This window comes from Polyergus mexicanus, unplaced genomic scaffold (assembly GCF_030449975.1).
Source record: "Polyergus mexicanus isolate NDT 795.1 unplaced genomic scaffold, iyPolMexi1.0 SCAF_24, whole genome shotgun sequence".
NCBI lineage: Eukaryota > Metazoa > Arthropoda > Insecta > Hymenoptera > Formicidae > Polyergus > Polyergus mexicanus.
The window spans coordinates 1941432-1961815 of NW_027223344.1; the positions used below are offsets into that span (position 1 = coordinate 1941432).

The 20384-nt window shown below is 39.0% G+C and overlaps 2 protein-coding genes and 1 pseudogene across 2 annotated transcripts; 1 reads left to right on the plus strand and 2 right to left on the minus strand.

Annotated features, from left to right (window-relative positions):
* On the plus strand, window positions 1–1073 carry LOC138942842 (uncharacterized; annotated as a pseudogene).
* A 12888-nt stretch (window positions 1074–13961) lies between these two features.
* Window positions 13962–15315, minus strand: LOC138942843 (uncharacterized protein PF3D7_1120000-like). The gene is made up of 4 exons (XM_070313310.1): window positions 15222–15315; window positions 14333–15127; window positions 14123–14220; window positions 13962–14060 (listed from the first exon to the last, which is right to left on the minus strand). The coding sequence occupies exons 1-4, from the start codon at window positions 15313–15315 to the stop codon at window positions 13962–13964; spliced, it is 1086 nt and encodes a 361-aa protein (XP_070169411.1).
* A 4616-nt stretch (window positions 15316–19931) lies between these two features.
* On the minus strand, window positions 19932–20384 carry LOC138942844 (uncharacterized). The gene has a single exon (XM_070313311.1). It carries the CDS (start codon window positions 20382–20384, stop codon window positions 19932–19934), a length of 453 nt encoding a protein of 150 aa, XP_070169412.1.

A 20384-nucleotide genomic window follows, 5' to 3' on the forward strand; every position in this document is an offset into this window, starting at 1 on the left:
ATGGCTGTGATCGATAAGAGCGAGGATATTCGCGAGCGCGAGAAGATTGCAAGGGCAATTGTGAAAACGAGCGAATCGATTCGCAATAAATATCCCGCTTTGAAGACCGGTAAGATCGATGAGGATATCGTGTTGGACAGGCGTTTTAGATCTCTCATCGAGCCGCTACGAAAGATCGTCGACAACTCTAGCTCGATCGCGGTGAAGAACGAGCCGGAGAGTAACACCGACGCGGGGATCGAAACGTTATCCATCCCGAAGCGCGAGAAAGATGATGCGACACCGCAAAAGAGAAAACGATCCAACGTCAGGTCGGATCGCTCACCAGCACCGCATAAATCGAAACGGTCGGACCCTCTACTGGATGTACCGCCGATAACCTCTACACCATCCGCGTCAATGAGAACCGTACAATCTACGATGTCCGAATGACTCGCGAACGAGGATGTTTTCGAAACCACGGACGACTCACTCGTGACATCCGTCCGAAATCAGTTGCAAACACTGGAAGGCCGAGAAACGTTGCGAGATCAGTTAGGTCCGCTGGGTCGGAGGTATGTCTGGCCTGTCCTGAGCGGCGATCGAGAGAGCGGTATTGACACCGTGTACGGTCTTTATTTCGACAACGATGGAATGATGTTCGGTAATAAATGTTTTGACGTGGACAACGCGGATAACATAATTATCGACGGCGTACGATACGTCGGCACACCTGGTCTTTACGAGTTGATCTTCAAAAAAGTCCCCGATGACGTCATCTATACGGAGGATGACAAGCAAACGTACAAGAGTATGCTGTTGACGACGAACGCGCATAAACGCAATCACGATGCGCAGGGTCGATTAATGGGCAACAGGGGATACAAGTACAAAGAAATAATCGCAAAGCTGATACTGATCAGCTGACGCTAACCGACAACAAGATCGACTACGTGCACTGGGACGATCCCAACGAGCTGGTGGATCGTTTACGATTGCTCGACGCTTCGCACCAAGCCGGCCACAACGGCCACAACAACGAGATCCTATCGATCATCGAGGAACTTCGCGAAGCCGGTATTATTATAAATTAAGCGGTATCTCGACAAAACTAATCAATCGATCGACCGACGTCTCTCGCATCGATGATGCGCATCAACAAATTTGGACTGTCCGAGCAGGGCAAAGACGCGACGAATGCCATTTCGTATCGTCGATGGAACGGATTAATGAGAAATTTCGTGCGCGATAACGCTCTGTGTCGCACTGTTACGGACTTTGACGCGAGGTCGCGCAAGATTCGTCGTGTAGCGCAACCTGTGGCTGATACCGACGCCATCAACAAACTGTACATGGATCAATGCGTTAAAACGTTGAGAAATCAACTGAAAGAGTTAGACGAGAAGCTTGCAGCGTTAGAGAAAGACGTGCGAGCGTTACAGATTGTGGTAAACGAGCTTCGGCGTGCGAATATTGCTAGATTAGAAACGCCAACGAAACGTCAACGAACGACAACGAAACGACGACGAAACGTTAACGAAACGTCAACGAACGCTAACGAAACGTCAACGAACGACAACAAAACGCCAACGAAACGTCAACGAACGACAACAAAACGACGACAAAACGTCAACGAAACGTTAACGAACGACAACGAAACGTCAACGAAACATCAACGAACGACAATGGACGCCAAGAAACGGTTCACGGACAGCTACGGATGGTTCACGAACGGCTACGAACGGTTGAAGAACGGCCGAACGGTTCAGGAATGGTTGTCGGACGGTTATCTAAAAGCTCAGGAACGGTTCAGGAACGGCTGCGAACGAATTAGGAACGGCTATCGAACGGGTCATGAACGGCTACGAACGGCTATCGAACGGCGACGAATGACGGATGACAAAGAACCACTATTGAAAGACGATGAACGGGAATAAACGGTTATTGAGTAGTTAAAAGTTAGAGATATAAATTATAATGTAATTTCTTTACACGTATTATTACGCTCCGACTAGCCGCACCGCTAAAAACATGGCATCGTTAAAATCCAACGGACGTAAAAATATCGAGAAGCTACGACTTGTCGAGGAACTGCATGCTTCGGCGAGAAGAAATTTTCCCCGAAGACGCGTCGTAGTGCGGGGTTACGATGACCTGTGGCTAGCCGACATCGTCGAGATGCGTCCGTACTCTCGTTTCAACAGAGATTACCACTACATACTCACCGTCATCGATGTGTTGAGCAAGTACGCGTGGGCCGTACCGCTCAAGAATAAAGGCGGAAACGAGACGGCTGACGCTATCGCAGAGATAATTCGAAATAGCGAAAGGCGCCCGAAAAATATACAAACCGATATGGGGATGGAATTTTACAACGCCAACGTGCAACGTCTCGTGAAGAAACACGGCATCAATCATTATTCCACGTATTCGGTGTTGAAGGCATCGGTCGTCGAACGATTCAATCGTACGTTAAAGAACGATATGTGGAAGATGTTTACGCTCAACGGAACTTACAAGTGGGTCGATGCGTTGCCGCGACTCGTATCGGATTACAACGCGCGCAAACATCAAACGATCGGCATGCGACCCGTCGATGTTACCTCCGCGATCGCCGAAAGACTCTTGGATACTGTGTACAGCGCGATAAAGATCGCGGGTTCGGCAAAGTTTAAAGTAGGTGACCCAGTACGCGTTAGCAAGTACAAGACGATCTTCGAGAAGGGTTACACGCCAAACTGGACCACTGAAGTGTTTAAGATCGTTAAAGTGCAACGTACTAATCCCGTAACCTATCTACTTGAGGACTATCGCAAAAAATCTGTCGCTGGAGCGTTCTACGAGTACGAGTTGCATCGCGCGACTTATCCGGACGTGTATCTCGTGGAGAAAGTACTGCGCAGGACAGGTGACGAGGTTTACGTCAAATGGTTGGGATTCGATGGATCGCACAACTCTTGAATACACAAGGACAATGTGGTTTAATTCGTACAAACTGTATTTTATTTTTAACATATAAAGAATATGAAATACATATAAAGTATCTGAAATATAAAAAATATATGTAAGATGTATACAGCATATAAAATATGAAATATAAAAAAGAAAAAAAGAAAGATTGAAATATATATTTCTTTTGTTTTCCTTATACATACATACATACATTACATACATACATACATACATTACATACATACATACATACATACATACATACATTACATACATACATACATACATTACATACATACATACATATATACATTACACACACACATACATACATACATATACATACATTACATTACATTACATTACATTACATTACATTACATTACATTACATTACATTACATTACATTACATTACATTACATTACATTACATTACATTACATTACATTACATTACATTACATTACATTACATTACATTACATTACATTACATTACATTACATTACATTACATTACATTACATTACATTACATTACATTACATTACATTACATTACATTACATTACATTACATTACATTACATTACATTACATTACATTACATTACATTACATTACATTACATTACATTACATTACATTACATTACATTACATTACATTACATTACATTACATTACATTACATTACATTACATTACATTACATTACATTACATTACATTACATTACATTACATTACATTACATTACATTACATTACATTACATTACATTACATTACATTACATTACATTACATTACATTACATTACATTACATTACATTACATTACATTACATTACATTACATTACATTACATTACATTACATTACATTACATTACATTACATTACATTACATTACATTACATTACATTACATTACATTACATTACATTACATTACATTACATTACATTACATTACATTACATTACATTACATTACATTACATTACATTACATTACATTACATTACATTACATTACATTACATTACATTACATTACATTACATTACATTACATTACATTACATTACATTACATTACATTACATTACATTACATTACATTACATTACATTACATTACATTACATTACATTACATTACATTACATTACATTACATTACATTACATTACATTACATTACATTACATTACATTACATTACATTACATTACATTACATTACATTACATTACATTACATTACATTACATTACATTACATTACATTACATTACATTACATTACATTACATTACATTACATTACATTACATTACATTACATTACATTACATTACATTACATTACATTACATTACATTACATTACATTACATTACATTACATTACATTACATTACATTACATTACATTACATTACATTACATTACATTACATTACATTACATTACATTACATTACATTACATTACATTACATTACATTACATTACATTACATTACATTACATTACATTACATTACATTACATTACATTACATTACATTACATTACATTACATTACATTACATTACATTACATTACATTACATTACATTACATTACATTACATTACATTACATTACATTACATTACATTACATTACATTACATTACATTACATTACATTACATTACATTACATTACATTACATTACATTACATTACATTACATTACATTACATTACATTACATTACATTACATTACATTACATTACATTACATTACATTACATTACATTACATTACATTACATTACATTACATTACATTACATTACATTACATTACATTACATTACATTACATTACATTACATTACATTACATTACATTACATTACATTACATTACATTACATTACATTACATTACATTACATTACATTACATTACATTACATTACATTACATTACATTACATTACATTACATTACATTACATTACATTACATTACATTACATTACATTACATTACATTACATTACATTACATTACATTACATTACATTACATTACATTACATTACATTACATTACATTACATTACATTACATTACATTACATTACATTACATTACATTACATTACATTACATTACATTACATTACATTACATTACATTACATTACATTACATTACATTACATTACATTACATTACATTACATTACATTACATTACATTACATTACATTACATTACATTACATTACATTATATTACATTATAAGGGTATCCGGTAATGTCCCCACGGTAGGGTGTCAGTCGAATCAGGTACGATATATCTTGTCATCGTACGGATTCAGAGCGATTTTTGTCTCGCTGATTGTGTACACTTCGTGCAATTTTGATCTTATGCAGGATTGTTGTCGAGTCATTTCAATTTCATCGCGCAGACACCGCGTGTAATCGTCGAACGTTATCGTTCTCGCTATGACGGTACGCTTGACACCTTTAACCTTTTTTGTATCCTTTTTACTATTTACTCGCAACGCGTACATTTTTGCTCTAAGCCCGACAAATTCAGTCATGATCGCACCGTTATTCTCGTCCTTCATCAAACCCGGCACTTTCTTGTTCTCGAGCGGTATACCGTACGCGTTGTTAGCCGGATAATCGCTCGTGTCGAATCTAGCGATATCGCGTTTCATATTCTCGTACACATCCTCGCACTCGATGTGATAAATCAAACTGTCTGTATCGGTGTACATTATTTTACAATTTTTGCGATATAACGGTAACATGTACTCGTGGTGAAATTCGTATAAACACACTTTCGATATATCAAGTATACACATACCGACATAGATTGGTTTATTGAATTTCACCTCGAGGTTGCGCAGTTCAACAGCGACCAAATTTTCTGAAAAGACGCTCCTGCTATGAAAATTTGGTTTCGCGATCATCGCCTCCGCGCCGTATCGCCCGTCCCACTTTGTTAATAATTTTACATCGATGTGATTGCGCACGTTTTGCATAGTTTTTCCGAATACCGCGTTGTTCATTAACTTGTACAAATTTTTCTCGAAATCGTTTGTCGCGCGCGTTCTAAACCGGGTGTTGAGTTCGATGTAATCGCGGAGCCATGCGGATTGAGCGAATTGCAATACGCGATGTATCTTTACGATGCGAAGGCCGTGACGCGTGCATTGCTGCAGGCTTCGAACGTAATATTCGTATGTTTTAGCATCGCATCCCACGTGTATCCGGGAAGAGTATAGTAATACGCGGGGTCGAGCCCGTAACTCTCGATACATTTGTTGCGAAAATTTTCAAAAACGTCGGCCAATAACAAGACATCTGTTTTTAAATACAAGTCGCTGTATTCGCCCAGCGTTCGAACGGAAAACCGCTCCCACACATTTTCGGCGTACGCGTAATCGCTCTCGGATACGGTGTCACCGGTCAAGGAACTATAAAATGATTCGCGCGGTGGTAAATACGTATCGTGCAACCTATCGACATAGTCAATGTATTCGTATGGAAAGACACCTTTTCGCGTCAATAAATTGAACTCTTCAATTGATAAATTTTGAAATTTCGATTTTAAAATGTGAAGTTTATCATTATTTAGAAACGATGCCAATTTTTCGAGACTAGTACTGAGAAATTTGTACGAATCGATGAACCGTAACTTTATATCGCTTCGCCAATCTGATCTTTCGGCGGTATCTTTAACGTGTTTTGTGAATGAAATATACTTTTCTTTCGTTATCGGTAGTACGTTGATCGAGCCTTCGAATGCGGTAGCTATTTCCTCGATGATAAAATGTGAATCGTAAACGGATAAATTGTGAAATACTATGGGAATGCAAAAAGAGTCTTTATAATTTAAATTGCAGTTTGAATGCGCGGGACCTCGATACCGCCCGGTAAGATGGCAATGATCGCGTACGCGTGTATCGTTTTGCGCGAACGGTTTTTCGCAAATATGACAGTGTGTCGCGCTGTGAAACTTTTCCCGCTCATCTCGCGTTAAATTTATCATGGGGACATTCGTGGTTAAAATAATCTTTACGCGTTGTGCTAAATTTTTTAATTTTTCCACAAACCACGAAACGCAATCGGTACTACGGCGAGAATGATACGCGGATAACGATGCGTCGTACAAACAATGTACATAATAAACTACGTTAAATACTTGATGATGCTGAAACGTGTACGTAGACGCCATCGGATCACCGTCGGTCTTCCTCAGCACGCACTCCAAATCGGCGTATACGACGAAGGGAAGTCGCTCCTTTCTGTAGTTGTTGAACGCGAGCCACTTGTCTTTATCGCTTGGTAACCGGATGGCGCACTCGTTCATTTCTCGGTAATCTACAATGTGCGACTGCAACTTGTCCTCCGATCCAAAATAGTGTAAACATCTGTAAAAAAATAGAAATATTTAATTTTTCTTTCGTATATTTTATATATTGCATTTTTATTAAATATACGTACCGATCGCAGATATATTGTCTTCGTTTGCCACAACTCAATTGTGAGCTCACGAGCCGGGATAAATTCTTGATCCACGCAAAATGTCCGACGTCTTGCGAATCTTGCATGTACAGCAAGTTGACGTGTCTGTCCTTCTTTTGTTCGCTCAGACGTATCGGGACAATGTTGTTTTCTTTCTCGATGCAGTATACATTTATCGAAATGTTGTTGTGAAGTTCAAATTTTTTAATTTGACTTAATGTCATCAGAAACTCAATGTCTTGGAGATTTAGCATTGTCGTATAATGTGGATATGAAGATTCCCGTTCCGCGTTTCTTTCAGCTGGATGTAGAGCGGCGACCACCGCCCACGCATTGTCTTTAGATTGCACGTTTATTACCGCTCTCTTCATTATTATTTCTCGCGGTAATTTAATATGACACCCCGCGCGCATTGGATTATATTTATTTATATTTACAGTTATATATATATAAATCGAGAATTCGCGACAAAGCCCACCCGCTGTCGCGTTCTTGAAATTCTTCTAGCGAGGCAAGCGTGGGCTCGACGACGCGTCGCTCGTACCACTCGTGTAAATCGGACGTGCGAAAGAGTTCATAGTTTCTAGTATTTACACTTTTATTTGCGCTCTTATCACCCGACACGAATTCACCGTTAAACACAGTGTTCACTTTCACGTTATTATGTCTTTCCATAACTTTTTGCACGTGTTCGAGCACGATACCTTTGGCGTCCTCGAGAAATTGCCGCGGTTCGATATAATCTGCGTTAATCACCGCACCGGTCAGTATACGGTTTTCGAACGCGGTATCGATCTCTCGCCAAACGAGACTTTCCGCGTTATTGTCACCATTGTAATCACCACCGCTGTGTATAAACCGTTTCTCTAATCGAGTCCTCGCACCCTCAAGTCGCGCGATTCTAGCCACCAAAGATTGTCGAACTCCAATCGAGAGTCGCGGACGCTTGACACGACTGTGTTCTTCGAGCTGTTTGATAAATTCCTCGCATCGCTGCGCCCACGCGAAATATTCGCCCAAGGTAGCGACTCGATGCGACAGCTCCAACAGGTCGCGTTCGGTTTGCTTGGTGTTTTCCATGTTTTTTTTTATTATTTTTTTTTCACACTTTTTATGCCAATGTTTTTTTTACTGTGTGCAAATTGGGCACATATTGCATGGAAAGATCTGATACGCCGGAAATCTGCAATTGGAGCAGGACCGGCCACTTATCACGTCGTATATCTCAATCACAAAATTTACAAGTACCCGCCGTACCTCTTTCAGTCGATATACGGATCGCAAGCTTTCAAATCGCATACTGAGTTTTGACACCCTTCGTTCTTCATTATATATTTTCTATCGCGTTATGGTATCGCGAAACGTATCCCGATAAGTGATACGATAAACGGCTCTTCCTGGAAAAAAGATGAAGAGAGCACCGCGATGGTTCTATCTTGTTTATATTATTTATAAATTCTTGAGCAGCCGGAAATCGGCGCTTGCCTTATATTTCAGACATCTACACCCGCCTTTGTAAGTACACCGATAAACATGTCCCGACGCGAATTCTAGCAGCAGGACATCGGCGCTCGCCTTATCATCTAATTCTAATGTTACGCGCAATAGTGCGCGAGCGGCTCTTCCTGGAAAAAATGAAGAGACCACCGCGATGGTTTTATTTTGTTTTATAATAAATTATAGCAGCCGGACATCGGCGCTAGCCTTATCATCTTTTTACGAAATTCAATAATGCCGCACGTGCAATAATGCAGTGTGAGACGATATTTGTTTATGTTATTTATAAATTCTCGAGCAGCCGGACATCGGCGCTCGCCCTTTGTAATATACCGCGCTGCTTATGCTCCCGCGATAAGCTCCCCCCTCCCGCATGACGTCAGTCCCCCGCGCCACCAAAATCCCCCTCCGCCCGCGTGATGTCATGCCCCTTCGACCGCGCGGTTTCCCCTCGCCCCGCATTCCCCTCGGAGGACCTGAGTTGGAACCCGCATATAATAACTACTAGCTTTTACATATTCCCCTTTGTGTCTCAATATTGTCCCTTCGGTATGCACAATATGTATTGTATATATATATATATATGTAGGTGAATTGAGCCTTTCCAGGACTCAGATTAATTGCCTGATTTTTCGGCATACATAGGTTTACATTTACAAAGTTGTCACTTTAGTACAGGCGTTTTTGAATGTATGAAGTGGTAAGGTTTATATAAGTGAAAATATCTTTCCAGGACATTATGTAAGATACGGAAGTAACATTTCCAGGACATATTTCAAAAAAGTTACATCGAGATATTTAAATACATCTCTAGGCTTTATATCAATAAATCTAACAAGAAACTAGATTTAACAGATAATAAGGAAATGACATGAACAAAACTAATGATATATATAATAACACTACGGATTATTAATTTGTGAAAATATGTAAAAAATTGAAATTTTGATAAATTATCTATACCAAAGCTTGGCAAAGTTTGCACGCTCGATTTTCGGCAAGTTCTACCCAGCGCTGTTCTCTTGCCGCAACAGTACTGAATAAAGTTTACCGAAAATTAAATGTTGCATGCAAACTTTACCGATAAGCTCTGATTTATAATCAATTTTCTGATCTGAATCAATTTTTTATATGTTAAATACATTTTCTGGTAAGTCCCGTAAAATTAAGATCTGATAAGAAAAATTATTTGACATTCGAAAAATTAACTTATATAAATTTTTTCAAAATATTTATTGATTTTCTCTAAATATCCACAAATTGCTAGTTGATAGTGTATCAAGCAACGCGATAGCGTCGCGACGCCAAATATATATAAAAATTCGTTCCAGCTTGTCAACGGGTTGCCTATATACAGGGGCTGCGACGCTACTAATTAGCTTATTCGGAATTTTAAGCCTAGTAAACTTTCGATTAAGATATTTTAATAATTAAAGCCGTAATAAAAAATCTAATGGCACTTTTATTATATAATGTGAATATAAGCTTTCGATTGCCACCGGTTCGAATAAGATTGGTGCAGTCAATCCCGAGAAATGATGATCGTATATGAGAATTGTGACATTTTTCGTTTTTCATCATTATCATAATAATAAGATAAGTTTCAGACTCTCACGTACGTATGCTCGCACGCACACACGCGATTTTGTCTCTCAAGGCGCGTTCATATCGCTCATGTACGATTATTCTTTCGTGTATTACTCTCTTATAAAATTATAATTTTAAAAATTTACAATAAATAAGAGAAAGAAAAAAAGAGATTGATTGATTGATCTTTATTAGCTTTCTCAGCTATTTGTAATACAAATCTAGTTTACATTAATTACAATATACTCCTTTAACATTCGCTTAAACGGCACAATTCTTTCATTCCGCTTTATTTCAGCTGGCAAGGCGTTATACATTTTCACTCCTTCGTAAAACATACTCTTTTGCGCACTCCTTGTTCTGCGATATTTTATTGCAATATCCCCAGCTTGTCGTATTTGCCTTTCACTCTCATTTCCCACAATTTCTAACCTATTTCTTAATTGCTCCGGTAACATGTTCCTTAAAATCTTAAAAATAAATATACACACATTATAATATAGCCTTTGCTTTATGGACATAAACTGCAGCGCTTGCAGCATACGCTCAACTTTGGTATGTCTTTCACATTGCAATATGATCCTCATGGCCCGGTTTTGTGCTTTTTGCAATTTACTCAGCTGTGTTTCTCCCATATCAATTAACAGCGTCGCACAATATTCAAAGTGAGGTGCTATAATTGTCTTATATACAATACATCTAGTGTATGCCGATATACAATTACCTATTCTATTAAAAAAACTCGTTTTTTTCCCTATTTTCTTTAGCATATAATCACAGTGGTCCTTAAATCGTAGTCTATCGTCAATAATTATGCCTAGGTATTTCATTATTTCCACACGTTCAATCTCAGTTCCATCCAAACATTTCAATGTTATATTACCTCGCAGTTCTTTTCTTATACTTCTAACAATCATATATTTCGTTTTTCCTGCATTCATTTTTAACTTATTTATATTCATCCACTCTTCTACTATAGTAAATGCCATATTCATTTTGCCCTCTAATTCCGCGCTGCTTTCTCCAGTTACATATATTAACGTATCATCTGCAAACATTTTTATACTACATCCTTCTGGACAGATTTTTATTATATCATTCATATATACTATAAATAATAAAAGTCCTAATACAGATCCTTGCGGTACTCCATATTCTGTGGTCATTAATTTAGACCAGTGCTCGGATTTAGTTGCACATTTCGGCCCGATTCCGTAACTCATGCCGGGGGGGCAATCCCCCCACTCACCGCTCGTGCGTTAGCGACGAATCGCCAGATACGCGTAACTAAGGAGCGCGACGTTTTGTCTCAGGAGCGTTCATATGTAAGAATGCCCAAATATAATAATAAGACAATATTTTTTAAATGCACCGCGAAAATTCTCAAAATTCTGAGAGTTTTTCTTCAATATTTTATATTTCATTGATATAAAATATTAAAGAAAAACTTTTAATTATAGAGAAGTATTGTCTTATTATTATATTTGGGCATTCTTATATGCGGAAGCTCCTGAGACAAAGCGTCACGCTCCTTAGGTACGCGTATCTGGCGACTCGTCGCTAACGCACGAGCGGTGAGTGGGGGGACAATAGGCGTGTACCACGGAATCGGGCCGAAATGTGCAACTAAATCCGAGCACTGATTTAGACCATTTATTAGTAAATTGAACCTGTTGTGTTCTATCCTTTAAATATGATCTTAACCATTCTATAACCATTCCCCTAATTCCATATTGATATAATTTTTCTAATAATCTTTCTCTATCTATTGTTTCAAAGGCTCGCTTAAGATCCATGAAAATTACCCGTACCATTTTTGCCTCACTAACTATCAATTTCCATTCATCAATGACTGTTTGAATCGCTGTTTCACACGAATACTGTTTTCTAAAGCCCGACTGATGTTCTGTTATAATACAGTTATCTTCCAAATACGTTTCAATTTGCTTTTTAACTACTAATTCTAACACTTTTTCAAATATTGGTAACATATTTATAGGCCTAAATTCACTTGCTTTTCTAGCTTTCTCTATTTTTGGAATCGGTATTATTGTAGACGTTTTCCAACCTTTTGGACAGCAATCTTCCTTCAAAGAATTATTTATTATATCAACAAATTCCTCTTTTATTATGCAAAATGCTGCCTTTAATATATCGCTAGTTATTCCCTCCTCTGTACCTTTCTTTTTCGATAGTATCATAACAATTTCCTGTAAATGCTCTATACTAATCATTTCAAAATTTTCCATAATTCCTTTGTTTTCAATAATATAAATAATTCTTTTACATGCATTTCCAGTTTTACTCCCATTTATAGATTTTACTATACTATATTTCAAAATCTATATTCTCTACTTTCCTCTTACCTTCTGGTTCGCCTCTAATTATTTCTTTTAGTGTTTTCCACATAGATGTCGGATTTTCTTTATTAAGATCTATCATATTTTCATAATATTCTTTCTTTTTTGTCTTAATTAATTTAACTACTGTATTTCTTTCAATTTTAAATTGCAACCAATTTTGTTCCGTGTCAGCATACAATGCCTTCCTATATGCCTCATCCCTTTTGGCCGCTGCTTCTCTTATTTCATCCGAAAACCACTTTTCCCTTCCCATATTCTCGGAATTCTAAAATTTTTTCTAGGTGCTGTAGCGTCCAACGCATTTACTATACTATCAACAAATTTCTTCACTCTCACACTGATATTCATATCTTGGTTTTTCTCTAATTTATTTTCCACTAATTTAATAAATTCATCTATATTAAACTCTCTATAATTCCTAACACTAAGTTCTCTGTATTTATTATCAAATTTATTCGCATTCAGTTCAACTTTTAGCCACGCATGGTCCGTTATTTTAGGTTCATGCATTACCTGCACTTCTATTTTATTATTAGCAAAAATTAAATCTATAATTGTTTTACTATCTTTCGTAATTCTCGTCGATTTATTTACATATTGTTTCATGCCTAAGCTCAACATTGTCGTTTGTAACTTCCTTGTATATAACGAATCTAACATAATATCTATATTAAAGTCTTCTATTACCATACATTCTCCCCGTATTATTAACTCTTCTATTATATCCTCCAGAAATCTCACGAAATCACCATGCGATGTACTCGGTGAATGATATATTACCATTATTATTCCTCTATACAATTTTTCTTTCACCTCAATCGCGGCACACCAACAATTCGATTCTAATTTTTTTACTAATACTATTTCATATTTAACATCATTCCTTATATATAAAACAACCCCTCCTGTATTTCTATTTTCAGCATCGCATCTAATTATACTATAACCTGGTACGTTCACTTCACTGTCTTCAATTTCAGCAGTCAATCTTGTCTCTGATAACGCTATGAATACCGGATTTACTTTCTTCATAATCTGATGTTGTATATCATCTTTATGCGCCATCAAACTTTGCGCGTTTGTATACAATATTATTTCCGCTTCCTTCTGTAGTTGCTATTTCGCATCTTCCCAGCCGGCTCTCCTCTTCTCCTCCTGTATCGCCCTTTTAAATGTTGGACATTCTGGGCTAAGGGCGTCGTGTTCATCACTTATCTTCAGGTTGTATGTTCGAATTTTAAACATACAATTTACAAATTTTTTCTTTGTTGCCGTACATTCAATCGCTTTATGATTTCCCGATGATCACATTTGGCATGTTTCATCTCGCGTACAGTTTTTTGCAATATGATAGTATCCCCAGCATTTAAAGCATCTTTTAACATTAATGTGATTGAATATAGGACATTTTCTCCATCCTACATTTAGTTTCTCTTTTTTCAACATCAATTCATGCGTTTCTTCATCTACTTCAATTATTATCGAACCTTCTTCTTTATCTTTTCTTCTAAGTTGATTATTATCATTTCTTTTTTCTTTAACTATTTTCTTCACTATTCGCATTTGGAATCCATCATTTATTGCATCAATTCTATTCTGCTTCTTGATTGTAGTTATTAAGTCATCATCATCCAATCTCATTTCTTCTTCGCTGACATTGATAATTTTTATTTTGAGCTTCATCTGCGGTGATTCCGTAACTTTGAAATTTTCTCCTAGTTTGTCCTGCACTGTGGCTTTCAACGTTTTCATTTCTTCTCCAGTTTCACAACCCATGATCATATCCCCTTGCTTCCTTTTTTTTAGCTTCGTTATTCCCATCGCCATGTTTTTGATATCTACCTTTTCTTTTATCAATTTTTTTGTAACTTCACTCTCTTGTTGAATCTTGGGTTTGATAATTATAACATTCTCTTTCTTTTTCTCTTTAACCGCTTCACTATAGCTCCTTTGTATTCTTCCTGTTGATCCACCTACTTCTCCCTGTATCATTCTTTTCAACTCTTCTAGCAGTTCCTGCTTAACATTTCCCAATTCTTCACGAACTATTTCCTTGACCATCATTTTAATTTCCTTCTTACATTCTGTTTCATCCTTTATTTCTTTTACAACCTTTACCAGCCAATCTATTTTTACGTCAATAGTCGATGATCTACTCGCTCCTGATATTCTATTTCCACTACTTGGCGTCGTAAACGAACCTGTAGTTCCTGTAGATCCTAGCCTGTCCCTGCCGCCCCCGGCCACTGTCGATGCCTTCTTCGTGTCTTTCAATTGTAAATCTGTCAAATAGGCCAGAACACGGTACCAATTCTTGATTTTTATCTTAAATCCTATGCTTGCTTACACATCCTGTATGGTAAAACAGCTTAATACGATTCACCTGATAGCAAGACTTGCATGTCACCACCTGATTTTTTATTGTCTTTTTACATGCCGAGCATCGATATTTAGCATATTCATCGTCCATGCCGATAATTATCGGCCGAAACCGCTAATATCAGCTTAAGCGATCAGTCACCTCTGTTCCACTGTCACACGTTAGCACTTTTGCGTCCACCTTTAATGTCTACCTTTCGTGTGAGACTTTGGTGTCCCAGACAGAAAATGCACTTCTCACGCCCACAAAACAGCATATCCCGGCTAGATAACACTCATGGCTAATGCCGGTCTATACTGCTATGACTTGAATAACTTTCTATCACTCCCCGTAACTATTTAACCGTTTAAAAGTTATTACTTTTGCGGAGCGATGTTTGACACGTCTTCTCCACAGAGAAAGAGAGAGAGAGAGAGAGGGAGAGAGAGAGAAAGAGTGGGAGAGAGAGAGAGAGAGAGAGGGGAGCGAGAGAGAGGGGGGGTGAAGAGAGGGGCAGAGAGGAAGAGGGGGAGAGCGGGAGAGAGAGCGTCAGGAAGAGGGTGGAGGGAGAGATTATGTATACATATTCTTATTTCAAACTGTACAATAAAATATCTTCAAAATTATAAATTCTAAAAAAAAATTATAAATTTTAGAAAAAATATTTTAATTCCAGCAACAATATATTCTAATATTGTAGGTTTTACAATATTGTTGGAATATATTAATTGAATTTCAGTTAGAACACATACATATCTAAGAACATAAAAATTGCTTAAATTAAAAATCCGACTCAAAAGAGTTAATTAGAAGGTTTAAAATATATCAAAATAAATTTGCACAAGCGCATAATAAAATCGCCATATTGATTTACATAGCATGTTCATTGATCCAGACGGTCTTATGCTATGCATATTTAGCTATGTCAACTTGTGTGTGATATGCTTTACCCTTACACAAAGCGTACACCATTACGCTGCATGTGATGGCATCCTTAGAGACGGTAAAGCGGGGAGCACACACTTTTGCATAAGCGCATAATCATAAGCATAAGGAAATTGATTAGTCCATTTCCAAATTGACTAATCAAATTCCTTATGCTTATGATTATGCGCTTATGCAAAAGTGTGTGCTCCCCGCTTAAAAGCCCTCACATACAAATTGGCATAGCTGCATATGTATAAAACTGTCTGGACTAAAGGCTATCGTACACAAATTGACATAGCTGCATATGCATAGCATAAGACCGTCTGGACCAATGAGCATGCTATGTAAATCAATATGACGATTTTACTTCGATGCTCATTGGTCCAGACGCTCTTATGCTATGCATATGCAGCTATGCCAATTTGTGTGTGATAAGCTAAAGGGCTACCGCACACAAATTGACATAGCTGCATATGCATAGCATAAGACCATCTGGACCAATGAGCATGATCTGTAAATCAATATGGCGATTTCATCTCAATGCTCATGGTCCAGACGGTCTTATCCCAGACAGCACAAGGATGTCCTTAGGACGTCCAAAGGCATCCAGAACATACATGTAGGATATCCTCAGGATATCCCATTGTAATCCTCAAATCTCCTCTGGATGTCCTGAGGAAGAATAAATGATAGCCGTATATTAACCTCTGGAGAATCCAGGGAGATCTTGTGGAACATCCTAAGGATTTTTATAGGATATAATAGGGATATTTTTCGTACGTTTCAAGGAGCAAATTTTAAAATTTAAATATAAATTAAAATTATGTTTTGTTATTTACTGCCAATATTAAAAATCTAATATTAAAAATAGTTCACCGTTCTTTAATATTTGAGGCTTTCGTGCTATATATGAATATTTTAGGTTTGGCTCCCGGGTTTGAGTAGTGTAATATTTTCTAAACAATCCAATATCTGAATTCCTTATGTTGGGATTGCATCAGAAATTGTACTGATAGAAAATAATTACATTTGTAATTTCCTGTCAGTTGCTCTTTGCAAGCTTTATATAATTCTTATGTTTCAAATCTCAAATACGAGTTCGCATGTCGCATAGCGGTAAACCAACGAACTAGCGGTTGAATACTATTGTTTGTAAAGTTTTTGGAATGTTGCGAATAGTAACATTTCTCATGAAATATTAAATAAATAATAATTTTGGATATATGAAAATGTGCGCATCAAATTCAATTATTAATATTAAATGAAATTAATGTTAACAATTAATTGCACATATATATGTCCTCTGGAAATCCAAAAGACATCCAATATAATAGACAGGGCAGATATATCCTACAGACATCCTGGGGTATCCAGTGGACATTTATAGGACATTAATACTTATTATAATACTTAAGATTTCTAAATTATATTAAATAGCCGACACAACTAAAAATAATTATGTATGCATATTACATTTTTATAAATATATTTATAATAATATCTTAAAACATCCTACAAATGTCCTGAACCATCCTGGACATATTCAGGATGATCCTGAGGATGTTTTGTGCTGTCTGAGATGCTATGCATATGCAGCTATGCCAATTTGTGTATGAGGGCCTTAAGAGTGGCCTTCACTTGGACACAGTACAATTGGACACGGTTCAAATGGACACGTTACAAATGGACACGAGATTGTGCACACGGTTCAATTGGACACAGTGCATTTGGACACAGTAATTTTGGATACAGTAGCTTTTGGACACATAAGAAAATACGCATCGTTTACTTGGACACCGCTCAATTGGACACTGTTCATTTGGACACCGTTCGTTTGGACACAGAAAGATGCGCACCGTTCATTTGGACACCGTTCGTTTGGACACCGTTCACTTGCCCACCGTTCGTTTGGACACCGTTCATTTGTACACAGAAACATGTGCACTGTTTGTTTGAATATGTAACAGATGGAGAGAAATAAAAATCATTTTGGGAAAATATAATCAGTATTCTTATAACACTTTATACTGGTAAATCTATGTAAAATATGAAATCGTGAAAAGGAGATACATTTGAAGGTTATAATATCTGTGAAAATAAAATATATTCATACTTATATATCTCTGATACTGATGTCATTAATTTTACATTGCTTTTAGCACTTTGTTTAGCCTTTCGCATATTTGGATGTCATGCATGGATACAGTGGGTTCCGCCCCCCCTGCGGGAGGGCTCCACTTCCGGAAGATATAACCTAACCCAAACCTATTTCTTATTTAAAACAAAAATTTGGTGTGGATTACGTCGTATAACTTAAATCAAATTTTGGTGTCCAAACGAACGGTGTCCAAACGAACGGTGGGCAAATGAACGGTGTCCAAACGAACGGTGGGCAAATGAACGGTGTCCAAACGAACAGTGGGCAAATGAACGGTGTCCAAAAGAACGATGGGCAAATGAACGGTGTCCAAACGAACGGTGGGCAAATAACGGTGTCCAAACGAACGGTGTCCAAATGAACGGTGCGCATCTTTCTGTGTCCAAACGAACGGTGTCCAAATGAACAGTGTCCAAGTGAGCGGTGTCCAAGTAAACGATGCGTATTTTCTTATGTGTCCAAAAGCTACTGTATCCAAAATTACTGTGTCCAAATTCACTGTGTCCAATTGAACCGTGTGCAAAATCTCGTGTCCATTTGTAACGTGTCCATTTGCACCGTGTCCAATTATACTGTGTCCAAGTGCACCACTCCCGTTTATTTTGACGGCGCGCGAGACGCGCAAGAAATTGGGCGCGGTCGGTCGGCGCGTATACGGCAAGGCCGTGTTTATTTTGACGGCGCGCGGAATAGAATGAAATATTAGGCGGCAGGTATTTCGGCGCGATAATTATAATTCGCTAGTATTAATGTGGTCGCGGGATTAATCGCGTGTTCCCAGTGGTCGGGGACTGCGAGCGGAGATCGAGTACCCTCGACCGGGCGGAGAACTCTCCGTCCCTGCTTCCGTTCGCGGAATTGAGGATAGCGTGGCGGAGTCGAGAAAACTCGACGGGGCAGCGAACTCGCAAACCCACGGTCCAGCTAACTGGAGCGGTCGAATGATAGACCGTAGTCGAGGAGAGCGGCGAACACTCCGCTCTCGTTGAGTCGGTCGGATTTGTGTCAGGAGTTCGGAGACTGCACGGAAGCCGAGAATGCTCGGCGGAGGCTGCGAACTCGTCAGCCTCACGTTCCGTCGTTGCTACGATTTTCAGGATCGGTTCTGGTATCTCGGAGCGTACTGCTCGAGCGGATTCAGGAATCGTTCTGGTCCCGAGATGCCGAAACGCTGTCTTCTTATACCCGAGCGTCTATCGGTAATTGCGTCGTTCGCCCCCGGGTGGGGATAACGACGCGTTGTTTTCGGCGGGTAAATTACGGTAAACGCGTCGCTTCCCCTGGGCGAAACGACGCGGAGTTTCGGCGGGTGACGCTCGGGATCTTCCGGCAGCGCTCGGCGATGCTCGGTCTTCGGCGTAACGGCGGCCGTATAACGGCCGTATGGTTGTTTATCACAACCGCGGTTTTGAGATATTAAAAAGGGCGCTAGGCGCCTCTGCCACTGCCCGGCTGGTGTTCGCCGGGCGGCAGACTTCCGGCTGGCTACGTGCCGGGTAACGATGGGGGGTGCATCGTTACATCACCCCCCCGCCTACTGTGCCTGAATTATGAGGCACTCGCTTACTCTAGTTTTCGGCGGTAACGCAGCTTTCCGGCATTGTTGAACCGCAAGGTCCAACGCCCTTGCGGTGTTCGGACCTTATATCGCCGGGACACGTGGACCGCGAAATGCGGGATCGGCGCTAGAAGTCCCGGCTCTAACTCCACCATGATCGGCGGTGGCGGCGCGGGGCCCATCGGGACCAGGATTTCGGGCATGGGGGGGGGCGGGTGGTGTTTCCCCCGTTGTTCGCTCCTCTGGTTGCTCCTGGCCCGATGGCGACCTTGGTCGCTTGGCTGGCGTCCTCATCGGTACCCCGGCTTGGCATCGGCGACGGCAGGCGGATAGCGGCGGCGGCGGTGTGGCCAGCATGGCCAGCTTCCGCTGGTTCGTCCTGTCGGACCGCTGGATGGCGGTACCGACTTTCGGCGGCCGTTTCGGTGGTGGCGGCCGTGTGATCGGCGGTGCTTCTGGCACGCCTGTGCCATACGGCGGCTCGGGCTCTCCCAGGATCTCGTTAATCGCTTCCAAAATATCCTTCTCTATGCTCAT